Source organism: Populus alba, chromosome 17, assembly GCF_005239225.2.
Source record: "Populus alba chromosome 17, ASM523922v2, whole genome shotgun sequence".
Classification (NCBI taxonomy): Eukaryota; Viridiplantae; Streptophyta; class Magnoliopsida; order Malpighiales; family Salicaceae; genus Populus; species Populus alba.
In genome coordinates, this window is record NC_133300.1 from 3,694,821 (window position 1) to 3,714,183 (window position 19,363).

Below are 19,363 nucleotides of genomic sequence, written 5' to 3' on the forward strand. Positions count from 1 at the left end.
TTTTTTTTGATCAATTCTCATTTGATTTCACAATTGAGACCACCTGCCAGTCTTTGACTTGGAATCTGGCAGTTGTTACTCCTTAAGTTGTCATTATCCAACGTAAGAACCTTGCAGACAATCCAATTTTTATTTTATTTATTTATTTGTATTAAAAATAAAATTTTAAAAAATACTATTTAGATATGTTTGTAATCGAAGTAACTGCTTTTAAAAAATAAAAATCTCTTCCCTTATCTCATATCTATCTATTTAAACCTTGTTCTCCATCCACAGAAACCCACAATGCTTACAAATAATTTGCACTTCACCATGGACTACATGTACTACTGCCTTGCTTTCTTCCTCTCCAGCTTTCTTGTATTCAAACTTGTATTCCAACGTTCCCGCAACTTACCACCAAGTCCTTTCGGTTTTCCGATCATAGGCCATCTCCACCTTGTCACGAAGCCACCAATGCATAAAGTGCTAGCAATTCTTTCAAATAAATGCGGTCCAATTTTTACTCTTAAATTAGGCAGCAAGAACATTGTTGTTGTTTGTTCTTTATCAGCAGCTGAAGAATGTTTCCTCAAGAATGATATAGTTTTTGCCAACAGGCCTCAGAGCATATTTTTCCATTATTGGAGCTACAACTACGCTGCCTTTTTATTTGCTCCGTATGGCCATCTCTGGCGGACTCTGAGACGTTTCTCGGTCACTGAACTGTTTTCTCGAAGCTGCCTTGATAGGTCTACTGCCATTACTGAAGAAATTCGCACCCTTCTCCGCCTAATTCTGTCCAAAGTCTCTGATGATGGAGCCAAGAAGGTGGACTTGAAGTATTTCTTCACAATCACCTCTCTCAATGTAATTATGAAGATGATTGCTGGAAAGAAGTGGGTGGAAGAGGAGAAGGCTGCCTGTCTCGATTCAGGAAAGCAGTGTCTTGAGGATGTCCAAAAGATATTCCCTTCAAATACAGGGACCATTTTGAAATGGGTTGGCTACAAGGTGGAGGAGGAGAGTGTGATAAAGGTGTTTAAAGAGAGGGATGAATTCTTGCAGGGATTGATAGAAGAGGTGAAACGAAAGGAAACAAGTTCAGTTACAAGTAATCCTGCTGAAGGAGTGAAGGATCAGATAACTGTTATTGGAAGTCTATTGGCCCTCCAAAAATCAGACCCTGAATTGTATACGGATGAAGTTGTCAAGGGTACCATGGCGGTAAGCAACTTAGAATACCGAACTTATTGGCCCTTCGAAGTTTTACATGTTTTCTAAAGATCTCTTAAATTTAAAAAAAAAAAATAGTAAAACTTGTACGGTTTGGTCACCCCACTTTCCAAAGTCTGGATTTATCCCTAGTTAAAATTAAGCAATATTAATATAAGTAATTGTCTTTGTCTGAGCATGAATTTTTCATCTACCACAGACACTCTATTTGGCGGGAGTAGATACAGTAGATTTCACTACAGAATGGGCAATGACATTTCTGCTGAACCATCCAGAGAGATTAGAGAGGGTGAAAGCAGAGATTGACAGGGAAGTCGGACATGAGCTCTTGGTACAAGAGTCTGATCTTCCCAAGCTAAGATATCTCCGTTGTGTCGTTAATGAGACCCTTCGTTTGTATCCTCCAGCCCCACTTTTGCTGCCTCACGCACCATCTGAAGACTGCATCATAGGTGGCTACGAGATACCACGAGGCACGATTGTGATGGTGAATGCATGGGCCATACATAGGGATCCCAAGTTGTGGGAAGATCCTGAGAGCTTCAAGCCGGAGAGATTTGAAGGTCTTAATAATGAAGGGGAAAAACAAGGATTCATCCCATTCGGTATTGGGAGAAGGGCTTGCCCTGGGAATCACATGGCCATGCGCAGAGTGATGCTGGCATTGGCTGCACTTATTCAGTGCTTTGAATGGGAAAGAGTCGGACAGGAACTGATAGATATGAGCATAGTAAAAGCTCTTATCTCTGTACAAAAGGCTAAGCCTTTGGAGGCTATTTGTACTCCACGCCCTTTCACAACTAGTCTCATCTCTCCACCCTAATCCCAGCTATGTACTAAGACTGTGACTCTCTACACTGAACTATTTCTATTTGGAATTAAGGTTCCGGGTCAACAGAACTATCTCTAGTTGGAAATAAAAGTTCCAAGTGTACAATGCTTTGTAATGCAATCCAGAATTATCTCTATTTCGAAATGAAGTTCTAAGTGTACTTTGCTTTGGAAATCAATCCACCCTTGATGAGGAAGTTCAATTATTTTGAGTTTGTTTTTTGTGGTATAAAAAGGTGAAAAAAAGCTCAAAATTAAACAAAGAAACTATAGATAAACTTGACTATAGATAAAATATAGATAGCCTTAATGACATTCTTTCTAATGCCCAAGGGAGTAGCTCAAGTTATTACATCGTTTCCAAGAATAAGCTAAATTTTACTATTAGAAAATCAATAAATAGAAATAGAAATATCAATAATAAAACTATTAAATCTAGTAATATTTGCAAGATGACATTGTAGGTGGTAGGTTGGAAAAAAGATAAAGGGGACAAGACCTTATTAGAAAATGTATCAAACTCACTTGTGTGAATGGAATATTTCCGTTCTTTAAAGGGTATTCTTGATAATATCTATACCATAGCCTTAATGGTATTTTTTTTATGGCTAAGAGAGTTCCTCGAGTTATTACATCATCCAAAGCATAAGGCAAATTTTACTATTAGAACATTGATAAATATAAACATAAACACTAATGATAAAACTATTAAATCTAGTAATATTTGCAAGGTGGCATGGAAAGTGGTAGTTAGGGAAAAAAGGTAGATGGGGCAAGACTATTTTAGAAAAAAATATCAACCCACCTTCTATAAAGGCAATATAAAGGTCTACAAGGAATGTTTGGGGCATAGTATGACCACTACTATTGAGTAAATACTCAACTTATAGTTGGATGTTTTAAGAATCTAAATATCGACTGAAAATCATGAGTCAAACCGTTACTCCCCACCTAACCTAGAATTGAGTTTATTCGCAAGATTAAAATGCAATTCGTAGTGTTTCAATATTAGACACAAAATATTCTAGCCCAAGCCAGACATCACCATCACATCTAGTGTCGCACATGTACGATATCACGACGAACGTCCACTTTTGGTATCTGAAAATTGGGAAAAGGGAAAGATAAAGATTTCTTGTCTTTTATAAGAGGAAAGAGAAAATTAGAGTCGCCACCTAGCTTTTAGTTATTAGAAACCGTAACTGGTCTCAAAGATTGGGCATGATGACTGTTTGCGTAAAGAAAATGTATTAACACCCCTAATACGTCTTATCTTAAGTAAGCTGCATTGTTTAATTGTCTAATATAAACTAATGTATTGGTGTGTTTTCTAATTGTTGGTTTGTCTAGTGTTTAAGAAAAGTACTCCTCAGTAAAGAAATCCTTATATTATCAAGGTAAAACCTAACCGTTCTATCATAAAAAAAAAAAAAAAAAAACTATCTCTTATTTAATATTAGGAAGACATCTTAGGTACAAGTTCGTAATCCTATATATTAAAGAAAACAAAATATTGTTTTTGGTATTTTTAAAATATTAGCCTAGTTCTCATGGCTTTAATAAACTGATTATTAAAACTTAAAATATATGCTAATATATATTTTTTTAAAAAACATTTTTGTTGTATAAAAATACAATATGAAAATTTCTTATAAGCTTAAGAGACTTGGTTGTATGCATTAAAACAAGGCATTTTTTGTTGTTTTTTCTATATAATTTTTTTGCAACATTTTGAAGAAAACCAAGTATTTTAATACTAGAATTATATCTTTACAATATAAAAGTACAAACCAATATTAATCAAAAATTGGTAGAAAAGTCACAAAAAAATCACAAAATTTTTTTGAAAGGATTTTTTGAAATTTTATTTGTTATATATATGTTTTGCATTATATATCATTATTATATTATAATAATATATAGGGTTGGGTTGCGCCTAATTATGTTGGTTGGGCCGAGACCGACCCAAAAGGAATTGGTTCGAGTTCGGCCCAAAAATAAATTGGGCCGAAGTTTGCCCAAAATACTGAGGCCAATATCGACCAAAAATAAGGGTTGGGCCAAAATCGGCTCAACTAAACTATTTCAAAGGATACTGGGATAAACCCGACCCAATACATTTTGGTTTGGGTCGGCCCTAGTCTGGGCCATGAACAGTGAAGAGTGAATTATAATTCACTTTCCACTCTTCACTAGCAAAACAATGGATACGATGCAAAAGAAGGAAAAAAAGGAGGGGGAAGAAAGGAAGGGGAAGTTAACCTGGCAGTGACTCACGGTGGTGTTGATGGTAGCACATATGGTTATTCTTCTCAACAAGGTGGTCGTGTACTAGGAGCTACTTTGCTGGTTGGTGATTCTTCCTCTTTTTTCTATGTGTGCTTTCTTTTTTTTGCTTTTTATCATCTCCTTTGTTCCCTTTCTTCTTTCCTATTAGTCTATCCTCGACCTCGCTATCGTTTTTCTTCTTCCCTTCCCTTCCTTTATTCTCCCTTGTTTTCTTTCTTTTCTTTTTCATTTCTGTTTCAATATCTTTCCTCTCTTTATTCTATTTTTATATATGTCTCTTTCCACGTCGCCCCCTCTTTATTTTATTCTTTTATGTTTTTTTTTTTTGCTCTCTTCAATTCCTTTTTCTTTTTCTTTTTTTCTGCTCGTCCTTCTCTCCTCCCCCCTCTCTTGTCTCAACCTCTGGTATTTATAACAGAGAAAGGGGGAGAGAGCCAACCTACCCAATCTAATCACATTGAATGGGTAGGTTGGCGGGGCGGCCACTCGCAGGGCCTCTTCCCCCAGTTTTTTCAATTTGGTGGGAGGCCATGGGTGTGGGTTATATCGGGTTTTGGGTATTTGTGTGAGAGAGGGAGAAAGGCGCTACAGGGGCAGCAGGGGAACAATCTTCTTCTTCCCCCACCTGGAGCGCGTTTAAAGGAAATAAAAGATATCTAGTGCCGTTCAAAACAACATTGTTTTCCTTCTTCTTCTTTTTTATGTGAAAATTGAATGAAACGATGTTGTTTTGAACAAAACATGCCCTCAATTAATTTCTAAAAATGGCACCAAAAAGATTTTGTTTCAAAATCAGTCAATAATTTTCAATTTTTTAAACCAAGCCCTCAATTAAGATTTTGACTTTAAGAATCAATTCGATTACATCCTTGCCAAATTCAAATGCCAACCCTGAAGTTGACCGCCTTTTTCACTTTGATCCTTGGTCTTGAATTTGTGCATTTTGGCCCACAATTAATCAACAAACTTCTAATTTCTTCAATTTAGCCCCTAATTCGATTAATTTCAGCCTCTATATTTACGCCCCTTTTCCAATTTGGTCCTTGGTTTTTTATTTCTTCAATCAAGTCTGTCGCACGTCACGCCGTGCGGCGATGGCTAGTGATTTTTCGTTTGTTTGCTTGATTTGGAGTCTTGGGAGTCGCCACCTAGTATTTATTGAAGGTTTCTAGTAAACCCGGATTTACTAGTCGTGATCAGAGATTCGAGGGTAAGGAATTTGTTATGGCTAGGGAAGGTATTAGCACCCCTAACGCACCCTACCTGAGGTAAGTTGCTTCACGGTTTGATGTGATTGGAAAATTTGAAATATTAATCAAATTCTTAAGGTTTTAATAAATCAGTTATTAAATCCCAAAACAGATGTAGAAACATGTTCTTATATTTTCCTGGGAAATACAACATGGTTTTATTTATCCTCAAAATATTTAACCATATTCAAATTAAACACTTAATTCTTTTTTATTTTTATAATTCAATAACATAAATAAAAAAAAAAAACAAACACACACTAATATTACTTTTTTACTATGCTGAACTCACACATCACTTTTACAAATTACAAAATATCAAAAGTTCAAAATAAATCAAATACTGCTAATTTAAATATACACAACAACATTTGAAAATTACAAAAAGCTTCGGGAACAGCGCTGAAGGCTTCTGGGTCATGAAATCCGGGCGGCAGTGAAGATCCATACTGGCTTCCTCCCTTCTTCCCTTCTTCGTCGGCGGTGAGCTCCACCGTTACCTGCAAAACCAACAAAAACGCAGCAAGCAAGTCTGTTGTAGCTTTTTTCTTTGTTTTCAGTCCGGCTTCTCTTCCTTTCGATCTACCAAATCTGGAGTCGAGCGTTGCACGCGCCGCCAACAGACTAGGCGTGTAGATGGTTGGATTGGCAACTTCCCTCCTCCAATTTCATTTCTGCAATGGCGGTGTTGTCCACCGCCTCCATGGTTGTGAGATCGGCGCCCATCCAAGCTTCGGTTTTCTGCCCCTTCTTCACTATCCTCTACCCTCCCTACTCATTTCCTCATTGTCTCTGTAATGAGCTATTAGAGAAGGGAAGATGATGCTGTTGGCCGGTTGATGGAGGTTGGCCGAGAGAGGGTTTGAAAATTTGTTGATGAGGGAATAGATGGCATTCCCCAGCTGGGAGGTTTCAATCGGCTGAAACGGGGGGGGGGAATGGAGGATCTGAAATGGTCGGGGGTCCTTGGCTCTCTGGTTATGGGAGAGCAAAACCAAGGACCCCGGGGATGGCAGCTGTGTTTTAAAAAATGAGAGGGGGTGGGCTGCGGTTTGGAGTGGAGGCCGGTATGCAGGGGAGCCGGTCTGTTTTGGTTAAGGGTTGGGCGATCCTTTGAAAAGGGAAAATAGTTGAGCAAGGGAGTCTTGATCGGGCCAAGGGAGAAGGAAGCATTTTTTCAAAGGGAGGAAGCTGGCGTTGAGGGAAAATGGTGATGGAGGGGGTTCTTTGGGTTTTTTTTTTTTTTGGTCAGGGAGGCGGCAGCTGCGTGGAGAAGATTAGGGTTTTTTAGGTTTTCTTTCCCTTTTCCTTTTTTCACAATTTTTCGTCTCCCCAAAATTTTCTCCCTGGGTCCCCAAATGTTTCTCCTCGTGAATAAATTTTCACCCCTCCTCTTTTCTTATCATTGTAGCTTAGTATTTATAGGATCATTGTTGTAAGGTTTTCAAACTGGTCCCTCAACTTCTTTTTTTTCTGTTCTTTTTTTTTTTTTTTGTAAATTTTGATTATTTTTTTTTTGTATTTTTTAAAAGTGAGCAATATCAACATCGACTTAACAAGGAAAATCAGTGATCATAAAATTTACGCGTTAAAAATTGAACGCATTCCAAATATCTTTGAAAATTTACATTCTTTTGAGATGATGTTGAAAATGCTAAAAACGATGCAAATATATCAAAAATGCATTTTTTAGGGTTTTCATTGTTTTTTGCTATTTTTGTTTTTTTCTGTAAACTTATCAAAAAAATAGGTCAAAATTTGGGCAGCAACAATATTTACGCGCCTTTTCCAATTTGGTCCTTGGTTTTTTATTCCTTTAATCAAGTTCCTAATTGCTCATCAAATTTTAATTTTTATGCAATTCAGTCCCTAATTGCCCCAAACTTTAATTTCTTTTAATTAAAGCCTAAATTGACTTAAAAATCAACGTTTCTTGCAATCAAACCCTTCATAAACTCAATTAACCGTTCAACAAAATCTAATTGAGTCCTTAAATATCTCAGTTTGGACTTTTCTTCCTAAAATTGATTTTTTTGTCAATAAGGCAGGGCCTTCATTGGTAAAAAATATACTATCAAATTTTAATCTTTGTATTTTTAAACTTTCTTAACCGTTTTTTAGCCATTTTATGGGTGCTCTAACATCCTCTTCCCACTACTATTTTTTCTTGGTTTTTTTCTTCTGATAATAATTTTTTGATTCTTCTGTATCTTCTCTTTTTTTTGTGTAGGACCTAAAAATGGATAACAACAAATGCCATCTCTTTACAATACTTATAGAGCAAAAATTGGTTAAGTGCTTTGCGTAGGAAGTTTGTAAAGACAAACAAAATACTCTTCTGAAACTGATCTTTTCATAACTTTTAACTCGGTTGTTCTAAAACTCAGTCTTTGCAGCAATCCCCTTTAACTAGAAACTAATTATCAAAACTATATACAACTTGGTTATTCTGAGATCGTCTTTTTCTTTTCGAGAGGGATTACAATCTAATAATCCCCTAAATTCTTTAATTGGTTGAGTTAACCTGAAATCTCATCTAGCGTTTCCCTTTAACCAAAACCTAAAAATATATATTTGCGGCTCGGTCAACCTAAGATCCCATTTGGCGATCTCTTTTAAACAGAATCAAAGTCTATGTATAGCTCAGTTAACCTAAAATCCCATCTGGCAATTCCCTTTAACCAAAGCTAAAATTTATGTGTGGTTCGGTCAACCTGAGATCTCATCTAGCGATTCCCTTTAACTAGAACCAAAGTCTGTGTAGTTCAGTCAACTTGAAATTCCATTTGGCGATTCCCTTTAACCAAAGCTAAAATCTGTGTGAGGCTCGGGCAATCTAAGATTGCATCTGGCGATCTCTTTTAACTAGAACCAAAATTTATGTGTAGCTCGGTCAACCTAAAATTCCATATGATGATTCTCTTTAACCAAAACTAAAATCTATGTGGTTAGGTTAACCCGGGATTCTATGTAGCAATCCCTTTTAACCAAAACCAAAGTCTATATGTAGCTTGGTTAACCTGAAATCCCATCTAGCAATTCCCTTTAACCAAAGATAAAATCTCTGTGTGGTTGGGTTAACTTAAGATCCCATCTAGTGATCCCCTTTAACTAGAACCGAAGTTTGTTCTTTCTGATGGTAGGGTTTGAACTTTCTTCTTTCTTTTGAGAATTTCTTAATGGTAGGGTTCTTCTCACTTCTTTTCTTGATAATAAGATTTGATCAAGTTCTTCACTTGACGTTTTTTTTTTCATTACAAGATTGACATTTGTCCTTTCTGATTGCAGGGTTGACATTTATCCTTCATGATAATTGAATTTAACTAGATTCCCTGATGATATGGTTGAAAACTTGGTGCTTCTTGATTGCAAAGTTGACCTGATAATTCTTAATCACATGGTTTGAAAACTCGGTGCTTCCTGATTGCAGGGTTGACCTAAAGACTCCTCCTGAATGCAGCGTTGATCTTTTCATTTCTTTGAGAAATTCCTAATGGTAGGGTTTATCTCATCCTTTTTTTATGGAAGGCTTTTCTTATTCTTTCTAATGACAGGGTTTGAACTTTTTTTTTCTTTGAGAATTTTCTAATAGTAAGGTTCTTCTCACTTTTCTTGTTGATTGCCTTCTTGATTGCAAGGTTTAAAATTAGGATTCTTGATGGCAGGGTTGAGAACTTGGTGTTTCCTGATTGCAGGGTTGACTTGGTAATTTCCAATTGAGGGGTTTGAAAATTTGGTGTTTCCTGATTGCAAGGTTAACCTAAATATTCCTCCTACTGACATGGTCAATCTTCTCATTTCTTTGAAATTTTCCTAATCATAGGGTTTATCTCATCTTCTTCTCATTTCAGAGTTAAAACTATGATTCTTTGCTATTATCAAATCAATGATTCTTTCTTTGTCCACTTAGATTCATTACAATCTTGCTGGATTTTTAAGGATTTTTTCTGTAACAATTCAAAAAATATTTGCAATGCTTTGAGGTTGGATGACATGTATGCATCCTTACCTACTCTTTGATGCTTTATCGTCATAGGGTGTCTTTGTTTGTTATCCAAAGCCGTCTTTGTTCTTCTGATTCATTGGCTCATTTGCGTGCTAACCCTCCACTCAAATGTAAGTGTAGTGCCCATCATGGGTTGCCTGTGACTATTACTGCTCTCGCTGTTTATCAAGCTTGACAATGCCTCCAAGTGTGGTGTTGCTTGATTTATTATGAAGGAGCTTAACAAATCTTTCATCTCTTGGATTTTCTCAAGAACTGTTCTCTGATTGGTTGTGTGCACGTGCCAACACCCATCAAGTTTTTATAGTGTCAACCTCGTCCTAGATTGTCAATCAGCCACGAACTTGCCTCCAATTGAAACATATCCTTCAAGTATATGTTATCATTAACCTTCATGGAAACTTCAAGTCGTCCAGACATGCATCTCATAACTTGCAATAAAAGGCTACTGATTATATGCTCAGTGTTCTTCTCAATGGATTTGTCTTAGCTTGTCTAATTAGATTGTCCTTGAAATCCCCACAAACTCTAATCTCCCTCTCTTTTTTTGGCACGACAACAATGTTGGATACCCATTATGGATATTTAATTACTTCTAGAAAGCCAGCATTCCACTACTTTTCAATTTTTACCTTGACTTTGATCAAGATATCTGGGTGGCTTCTCCTCAACTTCTATTTGTTATAGGGTTTTGGAGGAAAACCTTATTATTTACACTACCAGAAAATCAATAAATACGAATGGAAATACCGAGGGAATATTTCCATCGGTAAATTTCCGAGGGATTTTACCGACAGAAATATTCCCTAGGTATATACCGAGGGAATTATCATGGGAAAAATAAAACAAAGCAAAAAAAAATGACGACGTGTCATTTTTTACCAACGGAATTACCGACAGAATTAATCCGTCGGTAAATCCATCGGGAAATCTGTTGGTAAACTGTGAACACTGTTCATCATGTCGGTAAATCCATCGGGAATTTTCTGTCGGTATTTTCCAGAGAGCTTCAGAACTGTTCATCTTCCAATTGCACTGTTAATTGTTTTACTTTATGAACAAAATCATCGACGGATTAAAAATTCATCGGTGTGTTTTGGCGGTTTTCTGAAAAAATTCAATTGATTTAAAATTTTCATTTAAATATTACAGACGGAATCACCGACGGATTGAAAAATCATCGGTAATTTTTGGCGGTTTCTGAAAACTTTTTACAAAATTAAAAATTTAAATTAAATATTACCGACGGAATTACCGACGAAATAATTAAAAAATATTAATATTCAATTATCCGTCGGTAAATCCGTCGGGAACGCGCCCCAATAAAAAACCTGAATCCGCTTATTTCACAAGAGACAGACTCATTATTTCTTTTTCTTCTTCTTCTTCTTCTACTTCTTCTTCTTCTTCTTCTTCTTCTTCTTCTTCTTCTTCTTCACTATATGTAAAAAACATCAATATCTATTTCTTTCTCTTCTTTTCTCTCCTCATCTCCTTCTCTTTTCCTCCATGCTCGGGTGTGTCTTCTTCTTCTTTCTTCTTTTATCCTCTTAGTTTTTTTTAATTAATATGCTTTATGAATTTTTTTTCCTTGGCTTCACTTGCAAGTATATTAAGGTAAGATTTTTCTTTTTTCTTATTTTTTCATGATTTTTTTCACTATATTTGTTTTTTATTTAATTTTAATTGATTTTGTTCATAATAATTGTATAAATGTTGCTGTGAGAATTTTTTTTTTTTCATATGAGATCAATTTTTAGTTGATTTATTTATAGGATTTTAAAATTTTTAGCAATTGCAACTTCATTTTTTTCATATGAATTTTTTTAGTTGAATTAATTTTTTTGTTTTATTTATTTGTTGCAAATTTGTTTGAGTTAATTTTCTTATTCTTTTTTCCAAGCATTTTGAGTAGTATATATTATACAATGTTGATTTATGTTAATTTAATTATTTATAATTTTATAAAATGAATTTTTTTTAAAAAATGTTTTTTAAATAATTACCGATGGAAATTTCCGTCGGTAAATCCATTGGTAAATCCGTCGGTAATAAAAAATTTTACCGACGGACAAAAAATTACCGACAAAAGATTCACCGACGGAAATTTCTCCGTCGGTAATGTCGTCGGTAAATTAATTACCGATGGAATATGTGTCTTACGTCGACGGAAAAATTCCGTCGGTAAAACTGTTAAATCTTGTAGTGTTATAATCCTTCAAAAGCCTTCTTTTCTTTAAGTTACTTCAATGTTAGAGGGTTTTGGAGGAAAACCTTATTATTTTATAAGTATGCTTTTAATTATTTGTCAAAATGTTCTTAATAAGGGACTTAAATCCTAAACTAACATAAATTCAATTAGTGCAAAACATTATCACTCCAAAAAAAAAAAATGAATGACTAAGTATTTTACCTTCCATTTTCTTTCCCTTGTTTATTTCAAACATCCAAACAATGAGAAGAAAAAGGTACTTATCATACTGGAAGAAAAACGTGCAAAAAATTACAACCGATAAAGACAAGAAACTTTTTTGATGTTGATAAAAAAATTACATTACATCTGTTATTGTACGAAAAGCGTGCAGTAAAATCTTTCATAATGCAATCCAAAAATTTAGATGTCACGGACCACCACAGCATATGACAATTAAGTATTGTCTAAGACTTGTCGTAAGAAATAAAGAAGGATTTCTTACGTGGTTGCAAACGAAATTTATCACTAATTGAATAGTTCATTGAATGGAATATATTCCCTGTTCGCATATAGTACGTGTGAGTTTTTCTAAGATTTATCGCCAGGAAAAAAGATTTCTTACGTGTTACTAGATGATAAACTTGAGTGGTACATATATTATTGATATAAAGAGACTTGCAAGAGTGTTAAATATGTGATAGATGTAACACAATTTGGATTAATTTGATATTAAAAACGATAAGAAAAAACATAGATTATTATGGTAATAAAAAATTTTTACAAGGCGTTTGAGTGTGTCCTTTGTCAATTTGATAAAATGATGAATGGAAAAAAATTTCATATGAAACCTTGACTCGTAAGGGAAGTGAGAGTGTTTTCCAAGGTGTTTTCGAAAGAAGAAAGATTTCTTCAAAGGTGGAATATAGGCTTTAGAAATATAGTACTCCATATAATTTGTATATATTAGCTGTGAAATTTTCTATTGCAATATATTTTCTTGATAATGGTAGAAAAATCTATCATACTGGAAAGAAAAACGTGCAATAATGCAATACAATAAGGACAAGAAACTTTGTTTACTGACCCAATACATTGAAGTATTCATTGAATGGAATAAAACGTGCACTTCGCATATAGGCTTGTATTTATCATTATTGTAGGTGTACGTGGTCCAAAAAGACAACTGTTCCTGCATGTGAAGGAGAAGGATAAATCATTGTATGAGAAATTACTCCACAAGCTTTATTTTCCAGCATGTAAATCATTATACTTTTAAGTTCGGTAATGCTCCAGTCATGCCAGCGCCACACTTTTAGTTCCTATTTATTTTTGTTTTAAAAAAAAATTAATTTTTTTTACTTTAAATTAATATTTTTTTGATATTTTAAAATCATTTTGATGCGTTTATGTCAAAAATAATTTTTAAATACAAAATCTATCAAAAAATGATTTACTTTAATTTCCCTTAAATCCTTGATTCTTGAACATGAGTCAACTTCTTAATCTCATGGCAGTGGTTATATAAGAAATCAAGATAACCTTACAGAAAAAAAAAATTATGATACTCTATTTTCAACCAACTCAATTTTAAAAAATAAAATAAAAAAAATAATTAATTAAAAAAAGGTGTGTACAAAAAAATTATTCAAGTTAAACTACCTTAACTTGTTAAACTAAAGACATGAGTAATGAGATAATGATAAGTTCATAGCAAACATATCAAAAAAATATATGAAAGCCTACTTTCAATAAATCTAATATTAAATGCTAAAATCGAAAGAAAAAAAAATTCATGGATCAATATATAACCTAATAAAAAAATTACGAAGCATAATTTTTAAAAAGATGAAGAAAATTTAATATTGGATGAAGAAATAAATAATAAAAAAAAAGAGATAGTGTTGTTAAAGAGTGAAATTAAAATTAAAAATCAATAAAAAAATTCCAATAAATAATATATTATAAGTATAGATCCTTTAATAGTTTGATAATTCAATGTTCACGAAGCAAATAATTGGAGATCATAATAGTCTACAATGACAGCTCTTTTTGGCTGTTTTCCAAAAATCAAAGATTAGTTGTTGGCTTAAATTAATTCTTACCTTTATGTTAATTCTCTCTTTAAGGTCCCTTTACTGAATTCAGATGGAAAATTAATCAAAGATCGGTTCCTGATCGGTAAAAGATCTTGTTGTACTTTTTTTATTTTATTATTATTGAAGCTGTAAAGATTTTTTTAAAATATATAGTTTTAAAATATGCATTAATTACATTGAAAAAATGGTTCAAATTAGAAAAGCGTTGACTTAATTAAGTTTTTAAATTATATTAATAAAAAATAGATGGAATTATACAAGAAAAATATTTTGTTTTGATAAAATTTAAATTATAACTTTTCTTATAAAAAATAATTTTATTATTGTATAATTAAATAAAATAATTTTAAAGAGCTATTCTCAATACAAGATTAAATATCTTAATATATATATTAATCTCTTAATTTCTGGAATCAATCTTTAGTTAGCCTTAATAATTTATTTAATATGTATTAATATATATAATTCTTAGTTTATTTTATTAAATACAAACATAAAGTTTTTAATTTCCAATTAATTTTTTTATATATACTAGAAGAAAACATTGAGAACACTTAAAAAGATTATTTTTTGTTGGAAAAAAAAACTCTTAATCCCACACGTGGAAAGTGTGACTGTTTGATCATTTAAAAAATATCACTATAAAATTGCTTTTTAATTTATCTATCTAACTTACAAAATGCATATTGTAGGTCTCAAATTTCTTTTTCTCAACGCCATAAGAATACTATATCATATGTGATGTGATGTGATATTTTATTTTATTGTGAAAAGTAGATCATGAGAGTAGATCTTATTAAGCTCGTGAGTTCTAAAAAACAAAAAGAAAAAAGTGAAATATACTTTCAAAAAGAAAAGAAGAGAAAAGTGAAATATAATCCATATTATGGGAAACATCATGCTAAGACCCACCATTGATGGGAAACATACTCAATAAGATGATAATGGTTGCCCTTATTGCCTGTCATATACTTTCTTTTTCCACATGCTATTCTTAATTAATTACCTTCACTGCTAAAAAAAATGGGGCTATTAGCATAGATTGTAGTAACAGATAATTTAATAAAAAATTAGTTAATACAGTTTTCCTACCACTATATATCTGGAGATCGCGCAACCATAAGGGTAGACAAGGCAGGAGACTTGCACACACAGAGAGAGGAGCTGCAATCTATAGGAAAGAGGCTCGCTGCTTGGGACCATATCTCTACAGAGAGTGTCCACTGATCTCCCTCAGGTCAGCACTATCTAGTTTTGTTCTTTGAAAATTTACGTACGATGTTTTGGATTTGGTTTAAGCTCTTCAGACATTAGATGGTTTAATATATGTATAAGCATTCTATCCATAAAGTTTACCTTTTCCCTATAAAGGTGCATGGCGTGTGTAGTTTCATTTTTTTTTTTCATTTTTTTTTAAAGAGCTAAACCAGGTCGGTCCAGTCTGGTTTCTTAATACAATTTAAGCAATTAAATATATAGGAAGATTGTTAACGAGTCAGAGGAAGACAAGTAGAGAAGGAGAAAATGTGTTATAGTGAAAGAGATCGATAGGTACAGAGGGAGATGAAAGTTGAGTTATATGTTTGATAGAGAGGTTATCAGTAGACTGTAAAATGAAAGGAAAAACTTAAAACTCTCGATTGTAAATGGTGTAACTTTAATATTTGTAAAATTCCGAGTTAAAGCCTCGAAAAGGCAAAAACAATAACAAGGACTAGAATATACAATAATAATAAAAAATCCATCCCTAGCTAGCCGATCCTTTTTCAGGGTGAAGGAATCGATGGATTTGGGTCATCAACCTAATTTATATTAATATCAATAGTGGTGCTTTTGTCTTGTAAATATGTCAGAAAAAATAGATCATGCTTTGTGAGTGTTTTTATTCAAATTGACTTATAGTTTTTAAATAGATTAGAAGATGTTTTAGAGTTAAAAAATAGATTTTTATGATATTTTTAAAATATTTTTAAATAAAAATATATTAGAATTTAGGATTTTAAGATACAAAAACTTTGACAATGAAAAATATTATAGTTAACATTATAAATAACTAAAAAAACATATAATTTTTTTTTAACAATGATTAAACTTATAATTCTTTATCAATTAGTTAGTTAATCTATCTGCACTTGTCAATAAAAATAGAAAATCTCTATTGCAATAATTACAGAAAAGGAACAAAAGTTTTTTTAAAAATAGAATTGTTCATTTGATTAAGAATTTGTATATAAGACATGACTTATGAGATCTGACTTTTAAATAATAATTCATAAGTTATTATTCATGTTCTCTTTCTTTCTTTGTATTTTGAAAATGAAATATCTTCATCTTTGTATATAGCTGATTTTGACAAATTTTAAATAAGAATTTGTAAAAACAATATCTTCATAATTTTTTTTATTTTATTTTTCTCAAACCATTATTTATTCATCTTCTCTTTCTTTCTTTATAAAAAAAACAAAAAAAAAAATTGTACCGCTCCTCATAAAATACTATTTATTAGAATAGTGTTTTTTTTAAAAAAATTACATCCTTCAATATTAGATTTATTAGAAATTGAACTTTATAATTTTTATTAATTTACTTTTTATAAGGTTATCCAAGTTTTATAACGTAGACCGCGAGTTTTACAGATCGACTTGATTGAGTCGATTTTTTTTTCTTATTATTTTTTTTTTTAAATTCATCCTTCAACTTTAGGGTGATGGGGAATTAAGTTTCGTTATTTGTTTTGATTTGCTTTCTGTAAGATTATCCTCATCTCATGACTTAGGTCACAGGTTTGGCTTGTTAACTCGGGTTTACTCGAGTCATTTTTTATATTTTTTAATCAGATTTTATTTCAATTTTATCTTTCAACACTGGGTTGATTAAGAATGGAATTTTATAATTTGTTTCAATTTACTTTCTATTAAGTTATCTTGGTCTCATGACCCAAGTTTATTCGAGTCAAGTTTTTTAGTCTTTTTTTAAATGATTTTTTAATTTTATTATTCAACACTAAGTTTATTGGAAATTGAGCTTCATTATTTGTTTTGATTTATTTTTTATAGGGTTACTATGGTCTCATAACCTGGCAAGTGGACTAACAAGTTAACTTAAACTGATCTGAATCAATTTAATAGGTTTTTATTTTAGTATTTATATAAAAAAAATATGATCTTGAATTTTTATTATGAGACGACCTATATTTTTACTAGTCATTTGAGTTACTTTTAACCTTGAAATTGAATGCATGGATCACGTTAAATTAATCCTTAAATGGTTTAATTTATTTTTTTTTCTACTAGAAAAAACACTAACAATGTCTAAATAGTTTTTTAATACATTAAAAAAATGATCTAGCGGGCTAAAAAATCTAGTTACACCTATTATTGGTCCCACCAAAATACATGTTTTTAAATTACGTTAATTTTAATGTAAAATTTATCAAATCCCATTACATAAATTTTACATACTTACTCCTATCATTAATACTTAACTCGATCATTTTTTTGCACCCTCGATACTTCATCATTTAATTTAGAATTCTTAAATTTACTCACGACTTTATAATGCTAATTTGTTCTGATAAATAAATTAATAGCCTTCAAGTAATGCATCTAGAAGATGAAAAATAATAGATTGAGCTGAATCATCGACCCAAATAACATAACTTAATAGTTAATTAGGAGGATTTTATGCATAGTTTTAAATGATGTTCCTTCTTGATCATGACAATTCATCGAGAAGCAAAAATGGCAGGACTAAAAAATTTGAAAATTAAATATTTTGTATACTAACTAATTATATAAAAAATTTCACATAAATTGATATGTTAAGTGATGATAACTACTGAAGCGATATATTGAGCGTACATGCGTTCCAAAAATATTGAATGATTGATTAAGAGTAATTACATTAGTTCACACATGAAATTTTCGAATGATTTTCATATAGCATTGCTCTAAAAAATTTACATGGACAATTATAGTCCTTTAGTTGTATGGAAATAAAAATGTCTTAATTTTGTGAAATAAGATAGAAATTACTATATTAGTTAGGTAAAATATATCTTAAAATTGCCTTGTTATTACTCTCTCTCTTTCTCTCTCTCTCTATACACACACACACACCTTCCATTCATTCTTGGTTTGTTTCACCGAACGTGCAGATATAGAAAGTACCTTAAGGAAGGAGTTCCAAACGAAGGAAAAGTACCTTAGGTGTTTCTTACATCAAACGCAACATTGAGATGACTGGAGATATGTTGGCACAGCTGCGAATTAAGATGGAATCGTTGACCTCTCAACAGGACGGGGCTGAGTGTTGTATCTACAGGGTGCCCAATTCGTTTCGAAAGGTAAGACCGGAAGCCTACACTCCACAACTGATTTCAATAGGTCCTCTTCACCATGGCGATGAAAGACTAAAGGACATGGAACAGCAAAAATTGAGATATTTCAAACAGTTTGCTGAGCGGGAATATTGGAAGGATATGAAGGTCGACATCGAGGATCTTGTGATCAGCATTAAGAAGAAAGAAAAGAGGATCCGAGCCAGTTATTCAGAGAACTTCAGCGAAATTACAAGCAGGGGTTTCATAGAGATGATCATGTTGGATGCAGTCTTCATCATTGAGTTTTTGATGGATTTATATGATTGTGAACCTGATTCTAAACGTGTTTTGCCCATGATATTTGACATACGAGAAGACTTGATGCTACTTGAAAACCAACTACCTTTCTTCATTATTCATGAAATATATAACAACGCCTATCGAAAAGAGAAAACAAGCATTCCTTTTCTTAATCTTGCTACCGTTTATTTGGGAAAGTACACGTCTTCACAAGGGGTGCAAAACACCGACTGGGATGTAGTGGGAAGCACGCATTTCACTGATTTACAAAGGAATTTTATGTTGAAGGGATTCATTGAACGAAGATATATTTTTGATCGTTTCCAGCTGAAATATAATGCCGTCATGCTTCGCGAGGCAGGGGTGAAGTTTCAGGTAACCGGAGACATATGTTTGCTAAACATAACATTTGAGGAAGGAGTGTTGAAAATACCACGCTTGGAAATTGATTACTGCTTCGAACGTCTTGTACGAAATATCATGGCCTTGGAGCGGTGCTGCTACCCGTTTGAAGCTTACGTATGCAGTTACAGTAAGTTTATGGACCATCTTATCAACAGTGCAGAAGACGTGGGTTTGCTAGTTGAAAATGGAATTATTCTCAACTCGCTAGGTGACAACGCCGCAGTTTCAAATATGATTAACAAGCTTTGCGAAACAATCACGGACACTTATACGTTGTATGATGATATCAGCAAAAAGATGAATACCCACTATGAGAACCGCTGTAACCGTAGAAAGGCAACCTTGAAACTTGTATATTTCACCAATGTTTGGAGAGGTACGGCAACTGTTGCAGCAGCTATCCTCCTGATCCTCACTTTGATACAGACTATCACTTCCGTAAAATCGGTATTCTAG

General features: G+C 32.8%; 2 protein-coding genes across 2 annotated transcripts; both read left to right on the top strand.

Annotated features, from left to right (window-relative positions):
- Positions 1-236: 236 nt before the first annotated feature.
- LOC118057024 (cytochrome P450 81C13) lies at positions 237-2,195 on the top strand. The gene is made up of 2 exons (XM_035069472.2): positions 237-1,206; positions 1,415-2,195. The coding sequence occupies exons 1-2, from the start codon at positions 286-288 to the stop codon at positions 2,036-2,038; spliced, it is 1,545 nt and encodes a 514-aa protein (XP_034925363.1). The 5' UTR covers positions 237-285; the 3' UTR covers positions 2,039-2,195.
- Positions 2,196-18,118: 15,923 nt separating this feature from the next.
- LOC118057014 (UPF0481 protein At3g47200) lies at positions 18,119-19,363 on the top strand. Its single transcript, XM_035069463.2, has one exon. The coding sequence runs from the start codon at positions 18,119-18,121 to the stop codon at positions 19,361-19,363; it is 1,245 nt and encodes a 414-aa protein (XP_034925354.1).

Excerpts from the sequence above, each read along its gene's own strand:
- LOC118057024 (XM_035069472.2), top strand. The coding sequence starts at position 286 with ATGCTTACAAATAATTTGCACTTCACCATGGACTACATGTACTACTGC. Across the intron at positions 1,207-1,414 it reads TTGTCAAGGGTACCATGGCG|ACACTCTATTTGGCGGGAGT; the intron begins GTAAGCAACTTA and ends CATCTACCACAG.
- LOC118057014 (XM_035069463.2), top strand. The coding sequence starts at position 18,119 with ATGACTGGAGATATGTTGGCACAGCTGCGAATTAAGATGGAATCGTTG.